The sequence below is a fragment of the Aquila chrysaetos genome, chromosome 17 (genome assembly GCF_900496995.4).
Source record: "Aquila chrysaetos chrysaetos chromosome 17, bAquChr1.4, whole genome shotgun sequence".
Lineage (NCBI taxonomy): Eukaryota > Metazoa > Chordata > Aves > Accipitriformes > Accipitridae > Aquila > Aquila chrysaetos.
The window spans coordinates 12,419,634-12,433,764 of NC_044020.1; the positions used below are offsets into that span (position 1 = coordinate 12,419,634).

Consider the following 14,131-nt stretch of genomic DNA (forward strand, 5'->3'; position numbering starts at 1 on the left):
TCCCCAGGGAGGCAGGGGAGCCCAGGGACAGAGCTGCTCACTGGCCTCCCCCACTGCAGTTGTTTCCATCTTGAGAAACGTCATGTCTTTCTACCTCTACGATGAGGTATAAAACTCTCTGGATGCACTTTCCTGAAACAAGAAAAATCTCTCCAACACATTGCTGAGAGGAGATGGTTCTGAAACCTTTATGAGACGTTCAGAAAAAGGAAACTTATCATCTGTCTGTCCATCCCAGTGTGTGACAGCTAATAGCAGGGTCTCTAGGTGTTGCCTCGACTCTGGGAACATGGTGTTCCGCACTTGATGCCAGGGACTACAGATGCTGCTTCTGCCCCCAACCACTGCAATACTTGGGATGCTGGCACTCTGTCAATGTCAGCCTGTCCGTGCTGGGACTTACACTGCTCTTCTGTCGCCCTCCATGCCATTTAAAAGGGCTTTGGCACGTTTTCTAAGCCTTTCAGAAAGCTGCTGTGAAAGGAAGATGGACCCTCAAAAAAGGTCTGTCATTGCATGCATTTTAAAAATTAACTTCAGCCTGAGGGTTGCTCTTCATGGTTGCACAGGGGCTGCATCTGTGCAGGAGCAGCTCTGCAGCAGCAGAAACGTGAAGAGAAATGGTTGGTGCCCATGACCCAACACCCACACCATACATGTTTGGAAAGAGGTTTTTCTGGACTAGCTCCCCAGCTGGATGCATTATGTGCACCCCAGACAGCATCTTCCAGTTTAGTTTCACCCAGGAGGAATCCAGTTTGCATCCTCTGAGACCGCTTGGTGATGTGAACCAAATCAAGAGCATGAGGGGGACAGCTGGGAGAGTCACTTCAAAAGCGCGCTTGAGATGTGAAATGAAACACTAAGCACACCCGAGGAAGGTCCTGGTCTTCCTGTGGGCCTCCAGCGTCCTCCCTCTGGTGGGTCTGAACGGTGTAACATCGCACCTGATCAGCTGCTTCAGAAAGCAGATTTGGAGACTTAGTGAGTCCTGTTCCTCCTGACTGAGCAAAGCACTTTGAATTAAATACACTCGTCGCAGCAGGCGCAAGACACTTTCAAATGGATTCAGCTGTGTGTAACTGCGTGAATTTGAACGGCCCCGCTCTCGTCCTGCTTCCCTCCGGGCGGAGGAGTTACTATCTCCCGGCCCCCCTCTCTCGCCAGAGGGATCCAGCAACGCTCCCACCGGCACGAAAACCGGCTCTGAGGAGGATCTGCAGCCTCCTCCGCCACTGAAACAGCTCTCCCGTCGCCTTGGCAGGAGCGGAGACCTCCGGCAGCGCTGACCCCGCGGGGCCCCCGCGGCCCGGGCGGGGACGGTTGCGGCCCCGGCGCCCGCCAGCCCCCGGAGCGGCCGGGGGGCGATGACGGCTGCGGCCCCGGCGCCGCCGAGCCCCCGGCTCGGCCCCCGCGGGGCGGAGGCAGGTGCGGGGGGCGGCGGCAGAGCCCGGCCGGGAGCTGCGCCCGCGGGGGCGCGGCGCCGCCCCGCACCTGGGCCCGCCCCGCGGAGGAGGGGGGTCGGAGGCGGCGGCGCCGGGCCGGGCCGGGCCGGTGCGGCGCGGCGGCGGGAGCATGCCCCGGGGCGGCGGCGGGGGGCCGGGCGCCCTGAGCGGCGCCATGCGGGGCCGGCTGCTGGCGCGGCTGCGGCGGCGGCGGCGGCTGCTGCGGCTGCTGCTGGCCCTGGGCGCGCTGGCCCTGGGGCTCTGGGCCGCTTACCTGGAGCTGGTGGCGGCGGCGGCGGCCGGCGGCGGGGCTCCCCCGGACCGCGGTGAGTTACCGCGCGGGGCGCCGGGGGAGGGGAAGGGGGGGGCGGGGGGGTCCCGTCCCTCGCGGCCCGGCGCCGTCCCGGGCTCCCCCGGGCGCTGCGTCCCGCTCGGGAGCCCGGTGCAGTGCCCCCGTTTCCAGGCCGGCCGGGGAGGAGGGGGCGAGCGCAGCCCGCTGCAGCGGCGGGCGGCAGAGCGCTGCCGGCGATCGGGGAGCCGCTTCCTGGGGAGCCCTCGGGGCGGAGGTGGGTTTTGTTCCCCGGGAAGGAGATGGGTGTCGGGGGGTTTCGCTTTTCTGCCTTTGGCCTGTCGGCTCTCACCCTCCTCTCTGTCAGGAGACCTGTCAAAATGTGACCTTGCTGGAGTTGCAGAGCCCGGAGCCACGGCGTTGAGGTGGCTCTTGTTCTCGGGGCTCGGGTGCTAACCTGGAAGGCAGCAAAGATGCTTTGAATACTGCTTTGATGAGAGAAGAAGAGAATGCAAAGGAGGAGGGAATGCATACCCTGGAGATGCGCACCACTCGCCTAGTAACGGGTTCATTTTGTGCAAACTTTTAGGAGTACGGCGGGGCTGATACTAAGTGCAGTTAGCTGCTTTTTTTCCAAAGTAGAGGAAAACAGTTATTTCTATCAGTGTCGTGTGGGTTTTTATGCTTCTCATCTCTTTTACAGTTACAGGAAAGTTTTGAATGGCCCAAGGTTTTGTAAAAGCCTATGGTGTTGTTGCTGCTCTTTTTAAAATAATCTCAGTGCTTGGTGCCAATCTAATTCAATAGTAGTTTTTCAAGTATATCTGAGCTTTTAACTATTAATACTTTTCAGCGTCTTGGTCCCTTCGTTACACGTTATAAAAGACCTGATTCTTACTCCCATGAGTCAGGCTTGGTTTCAGTCTTAAAGCCTTAGACTGTGGCTGTGCAAGGAGTTGCATGAACATCTACTCCCACAAAATCCATTACAGGACTTCAGCTTGTCCATTTGTTCCATATTATATATGACGTTAAGGCTAAAAACACATATTTATTGTTCCAACGGCGTAAGAGATCTGATTTCTTTGGCTAGGATAAATCCTCTAGTTATAATCTGCTTTTTATGCCTGGTGGATTAGTTGGGACACGAGAAGATGGGTTGCACTATGAGTCTACTTCACATTACATCTTTCATGTAATCTAGCCAAGCCTCTTACTGTACACCGCTTTGCCAATAGCCCCCAAAGATCTTTAGAGGAGACTGTAGAGGTATGTAGAGGACTTCAGCGGTGCAGCAAGGGAGAAAACAAACTGCTTGGAGGTATTTTAAATAGTGGTTATAAGGAGAGGTGGGCTGAGTCAGGTATCTGGAGCCGTACAGCTGATGGTCATTTCGCTGATAGCAATGCAAAGGGAGAGGGAGGGAATGGGAGAAAGAGGCAGAGAGTGTAATGACAGAAGAGATGTGCAGGAGCAAACAACTTTTACGAATTGGGTTCTTCCTCTTTGCTTTTAGACAGGGTTATTTTTACATCTCTGTTACAAAAGTCATTCTGTTTTAAGACTGAAACTGGAAACAGTGACATGACTACAGTCACTACCAACTAAAACAGAAGGTGAGGAAAATTAATTACATTATATTGAAGTTCAATTACATAAAAGTTCGGATTCTCCCAAATCCACCAGAGACATTGCCGCTCATTGCATGCAGAAGACATTTAAACGCTGCTGGAAAGGGTGGGAGAGTGAAGCCCTCCAGCAGGCAGCTCCTCACGGCTCTGCAGCATCACGGAGGGAGAGCAGCTGTGCCTGGAGAGCCGAGGCCCTGCAGGCGTGCTGGGCGCTGGGCGTCATGTTTTCCTGGCCTCGTGGCCGGGATCCTGGAACCTGCTAACAGGAGGAAGGTTAATCTGTGACTGTCCCCACCCTTCCTCTTGCCCCAGTACCTCTAAAAGTATGTTTTGTTTTAAGAGAAATCAGAAGTCAGAGTGAAAGACAAATAGTATTTGTTTTCTTTTGGCTGTTAAAACTAAGTAATGTTTTCTTCTCTGGAGACTGGGGCGGCTGCGTTTGTGACTCCATGTGGTGACTTTCCAGAGATCCCAGGGAGCTGGTGTAGGAGGGAGTGACTCTCAGAGCAATTAATACTTTTCCCCTCTCATTTCTGCATTGTTTTCTGTTGCATGTCCCAGGTGGGAGCCCTACTGTAAGTCACGCCTGGGACCAACCAAGATCTACCACCTCAACTTATCTGATGCAACAGCCTCCCCAGTTATTAATGACAAAATACAAAGGCTGTTTATTGGGTAATTTTTCTAGACAAAAGGCTAAGAGGCTGCCTCCATTGGGGCCAGAAAGCTGAAGAGATGCTGGGCTTGGAAGGAGATCTGCAGGACATCACTGTTTCCATCTCCTATGCCTGTAACAGAGTTTCTTCTTGCGTCCCTAAGAGGCCTTGCAGAACAGCCTGTATATAGAAAGCCAAGTATGTTTTCTCTTTCCAGAGAGGTAAGCCCTCCTCTTGCAAGGCTGTAAGGAGTCACAGAAAATATTCCCTTTCCTCTTAGCCACGCATGGGATGGAGCACAAGCCACTGTGACGCCCTCACGCCGCCCCTGCTCCCAGGTCAGCGCCTTAGAGCAAGTCTTCAGACATGGTGGATCCTCCCCAGCTTTATGCTCCTCTCCTCCTCTTCCCCCACCAGATCAGTTTGTGGTGGAGGAAGTAAAGGTCAGATGGCCTGGGTGTGAGTGTTTGAGTAAGCAGTGCTTAAAAATTGAGGCCCTGACTGTCCTCCCTTGATGTATATGCAGCTCTGCTATGCAACAAAGTTAATCATATGAGTGAGTGAGTTTGGATGAAAGAGAATAAATGGCCTAGGAGAATATGCTGTAATCATCGGTACGCATTGGCTTCCATGGCACAGCATCACTGTACACTGGGAGAGGCTCTGGCTTTGAGGTTCATTTTGCTGTAATGTTAAAGTCAAAGGTTGAGGGACCAGCCTGAGGTGCAGAATTCATGCGCAGTATACCCCATAGGTTGGGATTCATGCATGCCTAAGTCGATCTGGGCCCTTTTCTAGCTGCCAGGGAGGTTTGGGATGGGCTGGACAGGGATGGATGATAGTATGGGCTCTCATGAGTGGTAGCTTTCCTTTGAAGGTGATACTGAAATGAGCAGTCAGTCTGGTAAAAAAAAATTATTTTTTTTCTTGTGATGTGGCTGCATCAAGGTATTCCTACATATTCTTCCTGGAGAGCCTTATTGGCAGGACTGTTGTCTCTCATGGGCAGGAGGGTGTTTCTGTTGTTGTTGTGGGGCTTGCCTTTTTTTCTTTTCTTCTCCTTTCTTCTCCTTTCTTCTCCTTTCTTCTCCTTTCTTCTCCTTTCTTCTCCTTTCTTCTCCTTTCTTCTCCTTTCTTCTCCTTTCTTCTCCTTTCTTCTCCTTTCTTCTCCTTTCTTCTCCTTTCTTCTCCTTTCTTCTCCTTTCTTCTCCTTTCTTCTCCTTTCTTCTCCTTTCTTCTCTTCAGCTGGTCTGGTGCCCAGTAGGTATTTATAGAAATCTTAAACATATTTACAGCTGACTGAAGAAAAACAAGCAGGCTGATGTGAGTTGAAGATGGGTACAACTCTCCTCACATGAAATGTGGCCTGTTGTCATCCAAAACAAGTTGTAACAGGCAGGACACTGCCTCCCTGCCAAGAAACCCGAGGAGCTGGAGACAGTCTGTTTACTCCTGCTGCTGACAGGCACTAACCTCTGTGGAGTGGGCTCTCCAGTAGGAATGTTTTTCTCATCTTTACTGGTTTGCTATACAGCACACTTTGCTCCCGCAAGTGAATGCTGGAGACAGGAAACTTTCTTATTTCAAGGTTGAATGAGGTGTTGGGGAGGGAGAAAATACCAGTAAAGCACAGAGCAGCCAGGTCTGGAGAGTGACTCCTGCACCCCGCCTTTACTCCTGTAATGCCATGGGCTTGGCAGAACGGCTGGAAGAGGCAGGGGCAGGGACAGGTCTTCCTCGGGGAAGATTCCACACCCCAAGACACTGCCTCTTCCCAGAGCTGCTGCGATGCTCTGTTTGGACGGAAAGGCTGGTGGGTCGGGGACCTCCTGCTACTTCTGTTTTTCTCTTCTGTGCCCAGCAGTGCCTCATCTCACCCGCCCATGCAGAAAGGTATGACTCTGAGGGAGCAAGGCTAGCATCAGCGAGCTGTGCTTGCAGGCAAGGAGGATGTGCAATGATCCCCCTTTGCTTTAAAACCTTGTGTCAACATAGTAAAAGCAAATCCTGATCCCTGAAGAAACTTGGAGGTGAGGTCGTTCCCAGCCGTTGCTGTGCAGACTTTTTCTGCTGCAAGGACCATGGTACCTCAGGAGACTATAAATCACTTGCACTGATTTCCTTTATTGCAGGTGTAAGCGTCACACTGGGCCAGGCACAAGCAGGGTGTGTAGCATTAGATTAGATTGCTGGGAGGTGTAGCTTGTAGGAAAAAGGGATCGGGGGGCCCTTCTTTAACCTTCCTCTCCTGGCTGCTTCAGCCTACCCCTGTTCCTCCACATTTTATTGTTGCGTGTAAATAACACTGGGAGTGTGTTATCTTCCTATCTTGGATTGTGACAAGTGGTTTCTGTCTCACTTCTAGTGTCTCAGACTGCTGCTTTTCTAACTCAGTAGCATGCAGTCCTACTCTCTGAAGTGGGAAATAGGAGGGGTTCAGAAGAAACAGTGGAGATATGCAAATAAAAAAGTCCTTGTGGCAAGAATTCCACCTCCCCAGTATGTACATCTTCAGTGTTCCTTTCCTTCCCCAGCAAATTGGTTTCTTACCCCCCCCCCCCCCCCGCCATGGTGAGCTCCCTGATGTTCAGGCATCCAGGCTACTACAAAGCCGTGCAAGTTGCTTAAAAACTGACCTTATTTCTGGGGTGACAGGGGGATCCCAACACCTAACTGTATTGGAGGCTGAAATAAGCCTAAATGGGAATGAGGGGCAGAAACACCCCATTGTGACTGGCCCAGAGGCTCCATGCATCCTTGGCACAGACTTTCTCAGGAGAGGGTATTTCAAGGACCCAAAAGGGTACTGGTGAGCCTTTGGTATAGCTGTCTTGGAGATGGAGGAAATGAAATGGCTGTCCGCCTTGCCCGGTCTTGTGGGGTTGCTGAGGGTTGAAGAACAACAGGTGCCAATTGCTACCACAATGGTGCACCGGTGGCAATATTGCACCGAGACTCCCTGATTCCCATCCATATGCTGATTCATCGACTGGTGTGAATGGGCAGGTTCATGTGTTTGTATGAGAAAAGTATCTGGCAGAAATCTGAAGTTGCTCATTTATTGTAATGCACCAACTTCCTTCTCTAGCCTCCCTGCCCAGGCACCCTCAGAAGCACCTATGCATAAGGGTAGGCACACCCACATATGCAGGTTCATTCACATGCACACGGGCTGACTTTTGCAATCGCTCACACGCAAGGTTACTTGCCTGTACGTGCACAGTATCGCTCTTTTGCATAGCTAATTGCAGCGAAGGTTACTGAGTGCCCATGGGGAGAGATTGGACCCTGTGGCTCTCCAGTGGTGGCTGAAGTACTATTTCCTTTCTGTGGAAACTGTTAACCCAGAGGAAAAATTAAACTAGGTATCACCCCCAAAGCACCTCATCCTGACTGAAGAAAAGTGTTGGCAGCAGGGAAGCATCTATATCATGAAGTTTGCATATGATACTTCTGTGCTTTTGAAGACACTAGTGAGACCTTCATTCATAGGGATCTGTGCCAAGCAACACCATTCCCCAAAGTACATCGTGGGCTGCTGTAGCTGTGGGGAGAAGGATGGGCACTGCAGGTGGGGCAGATTTTTCACATTCAGGTGGTCAGTTCAGTCCCCGTGGAGGATGATCAGAAGTGCTGTCACATCTTGCTTTGCACTGGTGTATGTAAAGTGGAGTCAGCATCCCCAGGCCTGTATTCACAGCATAGACTGCTATCACAGACTCAGCGGAGAAGTCAGGGCCACTGAGAGCGATTTGGATCATACTCTAGCTTAGTTGTGAGGTTCATTGACACAGCAGCCAGGGGATGCCTGGACCCCATGCTAGCTATGCCATACTTGTCCTGGGCCAGTGTATCCTTTCACTGCTGCTGGGACATGTACTGCAGGTAATTTGTGAACCTGGCTTTTTTCACCTCTTGACTTGAAGTCAGGTAGGAATTTGACTCTTAAATAACCTTTTTGTGAAGCAGCACTGAGTGCCTGGATCCTTGTGCGCCAAATGAGAATCGTGAGTGTTTGTTTTCTTGGAACCTGGCCCACAGTTGGTCTGGCCCCAGAAGATCCCCAGATCATTTGCAAAGATTACATATTATCATTATAAATAAACTCTTGTGACATCCCTTTATGTACACGTTATCTGTGACAGATTTGTGTAGTGGTGTGCCAGCACAGCACGTATTCCTGCACCACACCTTCCTCTCTTGAGTCAGATTGGATGACTTGGATCTCACAGAGTGGTGCCCTCCTGTGCATCTCCTCCATGCTGTGGGGTTGGCAGAGGAATGCTATTGTCATCTGGAGATGCGTTTCTGTGTATTGTATAATAACATGAAGGCTCTGCCTTCTCTTGCCTGCAAGCTCAGGCAGATGTGAAGGAAGAGCGGCACTGGGATAGATGATGGATGTCGTCTTTCATCTTGCAGTTTAGAATTACCAACATCTGCAATATGGTAAAAGGCAGGATGTTGTCCTGAAGGCAGAGGTTGCCTTGTAAGTCGTGGCAGTGGGGAACGGAGTGATGATGGGGTTCTTTCTCCAGTGCTTACAACAATAGCCTCGAGAATTGATGGGGTTATATATTTTGTTGTACTTTGAGTTTCCCTTCCCTATTTGTCTTGCTGTGCATTAGTGTTCCCTTTTCCAGTCACTTCCCAATGCAATTGCTTTTTTCAGGCTTGCAATAATAGCTGAGAAGGGCTTTCCAGAAAAGCAAAAAAGCTGTCTTTCTTAGATGTGGTGTGAGATTTAAGAAAGATTCATGTAATGCCTTGGGTGGAAACAGATATGAACCTGGTCCTTAGATACTTATGCTTTTCGTGATGTTAGAAATTCATTGTGTGTGTAATTAGCCAAACCAAAATGCACTGGCATCTTGACCAGAGCTCCTCTGTACTTCTGTTTTCCTGAGAAGACTTTCCCACACCAAAGCACAAAGGCTTTCATATTCCTGATCTGGAGAGAGTCCCCTACACTTTGAGATGCTAAGATGGTCTGGGGCAATGTTGCTGTTAAGTAAATCAGCCTTCTCCAAAGACATCTCAGAACAATAATTCATGTTGGCATAATAAGGAATTTAAATCAACTACACAGAATAATGAGATTCAATTAGTCTTTGAGATGCTGGATCATTTCAGACAGTCCAAAGATTGTCAGGTGGACCTGTGAGTCCCCCTGAAGCATTAGTGCCCCTCTCAAAAGGTCAGTAATTCTAATTTTATCATTTCCTAAGGCTTAGTTATTTCAGCATTCTGTGACTATTTCCCATTTGAGATTTTTTTGAGGGGAAGAGAGGTCAATGTGGCTTCTTATCCCCCTTGTTTTTAGAAGTTGGAAAAGCTGTCACCTATTACTTTACATTGTAGGTCTATCTGATACCCTTATGTGGCAACAGTATTGCATCTTGTACAATTCTTGCTTTTCTGTGTCACCGTTTTCCGTCAGAGATGCAAATGGTAAGTCCCAGACCTTTGCATCATCCATGGGGGTTTTCTTCCTTCCTGGTTTCCATCTTGGTTACCTTGATGTTGATTTCAGACAGTCTAAATATTCTTGGATTTTTTTCCCAGTCAAGCCAATATGAGCAATTGACAGCCAGTGCTACTCAGTAATGTAAAAAAAATGAATCCACATCACAGACTTGACTATGGGGCCTTCCATAACAGGCAAGTTTTATCTTTTTAACTTTCTTTTCCACTAGCCCTCTGGACTGTGAGTATTATGAACTAGTAGGCTTATATGGAAGCCCGTGTGTCACTGAAATTCTGTTAGTTCACACACACTAAACAGTAGTTCATTGTCAGATGCTGTTATATCCCATTTACCAGTAAAAATATTTGATCTGCATCATCACCTGTTAGGCTGCAGAATTGCCTAGTAGAGCTGTCTTGAAGTGAGGACAATCTACATTAATTATATGTGTATTTTTTCCTGGCATTCTAAATAAATCTGTTTCTGCCTTGCTTCAAGAGGCCACTTATTTCCATGTTATTAGTGTGGGCTGTTTGACTTGGCCCGTATATTTGGTGTTGGCAACTCCGACAGCTTCCTCCGTGCTGCTGTTCATTTCAGCCTGGTTAAGATATCTCCAGCCCTTCTCGTAAATACTTCACTTCCTAAATTAGTTTTATTTATATTTTGTAATGTTATTTTCTGTAAAATTGCAGTAGTCATGTCTGGGTGCTGTTAACCCCATCAAAGCTGCAGAACAATACTTACAATGGAAAGAGAATATCCTGTCCAGACCACTCTGTACTAATAGCCTCAATTACCTGCTGCAGCAGCTTGCTCAGCATTAGCCGGCACAGTCCATGTTTTGTTGTAAGCAGGCCAGTTGGGTTTTGTTTGTTTTCAATTAAAAATGCAAAATAAACCAACCATCTGCCAAAACCAAGTTTTCCTATCAAACCTGACTGAACTATAGTTTCCAGAGGTGTACCTTGAAAATAAATTGTCTGCCTAAGATAAGGACTAAATATAAGAAGTCTCATTTTGCAGTTGCTATGTCTTGAAAACATCAATGCATGCCTGTTTCAGAGGAAATCTTGTGAACGGCAATTATGACCCATAGTCTGTACTCTCATACCAATGGGAGGGAGTAATAGCATCTACTTAGAAATTCAAAATAACACCCGAGCCAAGGTGTTAAGAATGAACACATTATTAAAGTCTTTCCCAGGTCATATGTCACCCCTATCTTATTAGGAAAAAAAAAAAAAAGCAGTGAGAAAGTTTGTCCTTAAAACTAGAGATCGGAGCAAAGGTGAACCTTGGAGTGGAAAGAAACCCCGCCACCTCCAGGCCCCACGGACCTCGCTCACTACCCGCGGACAGACTCCTCGTGTTGTGCCGGCACCGTGGCCCCAAGGACGCTGGGCTCTCCCCTCTCCCTCGGGGCTCCGTGCAGAGGAGATGGCACCTCTCCAGGGGCAGGGACGGGGGACGGGAAAGAAGGGCCCGTGCAACACTTGGCAATCAACAGTGACTTTATGGAGCGCGGGGAGACCTTGCGCCGTTGTGGCTTGGAACGCCGTGGCCACCGTCTCATCCAGGGGACCCTGGGCACAGGATGAGGAGGGTGATGGAGCCTAGGGCGCACGGTGGGAGGCGGAGGGCAGTCCCTGTGCCCAAGGGGCAGCAGAATGGCGCAGGGGAGCGATCCCCAGGAAAGGGGCCCTTAGCCCCCCTGACCTTTCTCCTCCTCTCACAGTAGGACATGTTTCAGGCCACAGGCCCCCCAGCTCCCAGAACAGCTATCTCTGGCCACACGCGTTGCCATCGCAGTGGCCTCCTGATGTCACGAGCCATCTCGTTGCCTTCTGTTCTGGGCCCTATAAATACAGGGACCCTGGCCACTGGCCCACAATTTGCTGAGGCCCTTGGTTTCCAAGGCTGATTGAAAGGAGGTCCCACAGCAGCAAGGCAAGCGGCTGCCCACTTTTGTGTGGGAAGGCAGATAGGCGGTTGCAGGAGACGTGGAGGAAGAGGAGACAGCATCAGAGGGGGGACACCATCAGCCACATGATAGGGATGGCCATCGCTCATGTGGCTGATGGTGTGGAGCCCACAGAGGTGGATCAAGAAGAAACTGATGGAAGTGGATCTGCCCCCAGCATGGCTCACCTGGCACCACTACGCTGTCCCAGGGCTCCCCTCCGTGACACCATGGCAGCAGTGTTGCAGGAACACCCAGCCAGTGCCCCACCATGGGCCCAGCCTCCGAGCCCGGCATTAGCTGGGAGGCCCAGTCCCCGTGCCTGGCCATCCTGCGGGCTCACCTGTTCCATCTCCTGGCATCAACAATTATTTTGTTGATTGCCACGGGTTGTGTGAGCCCTTCTTTCCCATCCCCCACCCCTCCTGAAGGGGTGCCATCTCTTCTGCTCTGAGCCTCGAGGAAACGGGACGAGACAACCTGGCTTCTGCCAGGCTGCTGCGCTGGAGCGACACGAGTCGTCCCTCGGAGGACCACCGAGGTCCCTGGGGCCTGGGCATGGGGTTTCTTCAGTCTGAGGATGAGAAGGCTGCCTGATGGGTGGCTGAAGATGAAGCCAGACCCTCCGTGGTGGTGCCCAAAGAATAGCAACAGATCAAGCAAAGAAGTTAGAGGGACGGCTGTTCCTATGGAGAAGGAGACTGCAGTTCTGCCAGGAAGAAGTGCTGGCCTTCAGCATTAAGGCTCCTTCTAGCTGCTTCATTAGGAGATCTTTTCAAGATTGGCAATAAACAATTAAAAAACTAACCACAAAACAAGAAAGAGAGCAGTAAAAATGCTTTTGCCCTCTCCTATTTGGTACTTTGGTGACTGCATCTGGACTCCTCCGTCCCCTCCTTGTCTCCCTAGTTCAGGAGGGATGCTGGTGCGCGGTGTGGGCCCAGCCCAGGGCCTTCGAGATGGTGAGGGGCCAGGGCACACGGGGGCAGGCTGAGGGAGCCCTCTCTGGTCGTGCAGGTGGTGAGACACTGGAACAGGTTGCCTGGAGAAGTTGTGGATGCTCCACGCCTGGAACATTCAAGGCTACGTTGGAGGGGCCTTTGAGCAACCTGATCTAGCGATAGATGTCCCTGCCCACGGCAGGGGGGTTGGACTAGGTGATCTTTAAAGGTGCCTTCCCACCCAAACCATTCTATGAGTCTCTGAGACAGGCAATAGTATAATATGCTGCTGCACTCAGTTGCCCAGCAATTTTGTGCCCTGTGCTAGCAAGTGTCTGCAATCACCATCTCTCTCTTTGGCTTATATTCAGTTTGTAAAACAAGTGTGTACAGCAAAACCAACCAATGTGTCAGCTGTGAATCGCTGAATTACTGCTGCTTTGCAAAATACCAAGCCCACATATTTTCTTTTTCAGTTTCTTAGCTGAAACTCAAGCCCCATGCCTGTAGGATGCTTTAGCTCTGAAGGACATTTTTTCAAGCATTTATAATTTGTCTGATATAAGTCACTATTCCAAGAGTCGTTGTGTCCCTTCCTGCTGATTTTGACAGGCACCCTGACAGCAGCCTAGGTGTTACTGTTGCCAACCGCTTTACCTTTCAATTTTTATTTTTCTTTTTGCCACATAGGTTATATAGATGCTTTTGCTTAAACCCAGCAGGTCTAGCTTTTCTCAAGCCTCCAGTGATGATCCTCTAGGACCGTCCCCCTGCCCTGAGTAAACATCTGCGTGGATCTAAGTTCACATGCATCCTAGAAAGAGCTTCAGTGCCAAACACAGCCCGAATGCTGGTCTGTGGAAAAGGGTTTTGCCAAGTTGACGCTTAGTTTATCTCCACACGCTGGCCAGATCACCCACTGCAAGCACCTCAAGAACCAGAAGTGGTTTGGTACCATCATTCTTCTCTCCCCTCACAGATAGTGGCAAACCCCTCTTTATAAAGGTGTTTAATTCTTCAGGGCCTAAGCAATCAGGTTTGCGGCAGGGGTTGCTTCATCACCTCTTTCTGCCCAGGCACGTGGGCTGCTCCCACTCTGTCGCTGATGCCCAGGGCTGTTCCCAGTCCAGCTCTTTTGCAGCCGCTTCCTCAGGGCAGGAAGAGCTTTGTAAGGTGTGCGAGTTGAAGGACAGTTGTAGTGCTCTGGATTGTGCTATGTTGGGAGCTTATTTATTCTTGGATGGATGTATTCTAATTCTGTCTCTGCTGTTTTGATCTCCTGCCTCTTCAGGGAATTGGATGCACTTTGTGAGACCAGGGTTTGACAGACTTTAACCTTGGTAATGGGTGTTTTCCTTTCCCCGTAGTTACTGGCTGTAGCTGATTATGTGTATTTACTTGTTTGTGTTGTTCACCTGCTCCAGTAGTGGAGCTAAGATCGCCAGCATTCAGCCTGAATTTAATTTGCTTTTCCTGCCAGTGCCTTTTCATCCATTGGCAATTTCTCTGTTGCCGGCAAGGTGCTGCTCACTTGCGCTTGGTCTGCAGCTAATAAATGGCTCCACCTTCCATGTTGCTTTCCCCTCTCGCTAAGCCCTCATTTTCATCCCTGCTGCTCCTCTGAAGAAGTCCTGATGATGCTAATGTTGCTGCCACCCTGTAGTTGTGCTCTGCGCTTGCGATTCGTCTGAACGTGCTGCTGTTCCTTGCAGGTGTTGCAAGGTGTTTCCACGTGCATC

At 50.1% G+C, this 14,131-nt stretch overlaps 1 protein-coding gene across 1 annotated transcript in view; it reads left to right on the forward strand.

Moving 5' to 3' along the window:
• The first annotated feature begins 1,620 nt into the window (after positions 1-1,620).
• Positions 1,621-14,131, forward strand: part of B4GALNT3 (beta-1,4-N-acetyl-galactosaminyltransferase 3) — a 70,224-nt gene continuing 57,713 nt past the window's right edge. The window contains exon 1 of the mRNA XM_030041386.2: positions 1,621-1,771. Within this exon, the coding sequence (XP_029897246.1) occupies positions 1,621-1,771 (151 nt within the window). The remainder of the gene's footprint in view (positions 1,772-14,131) is intronic.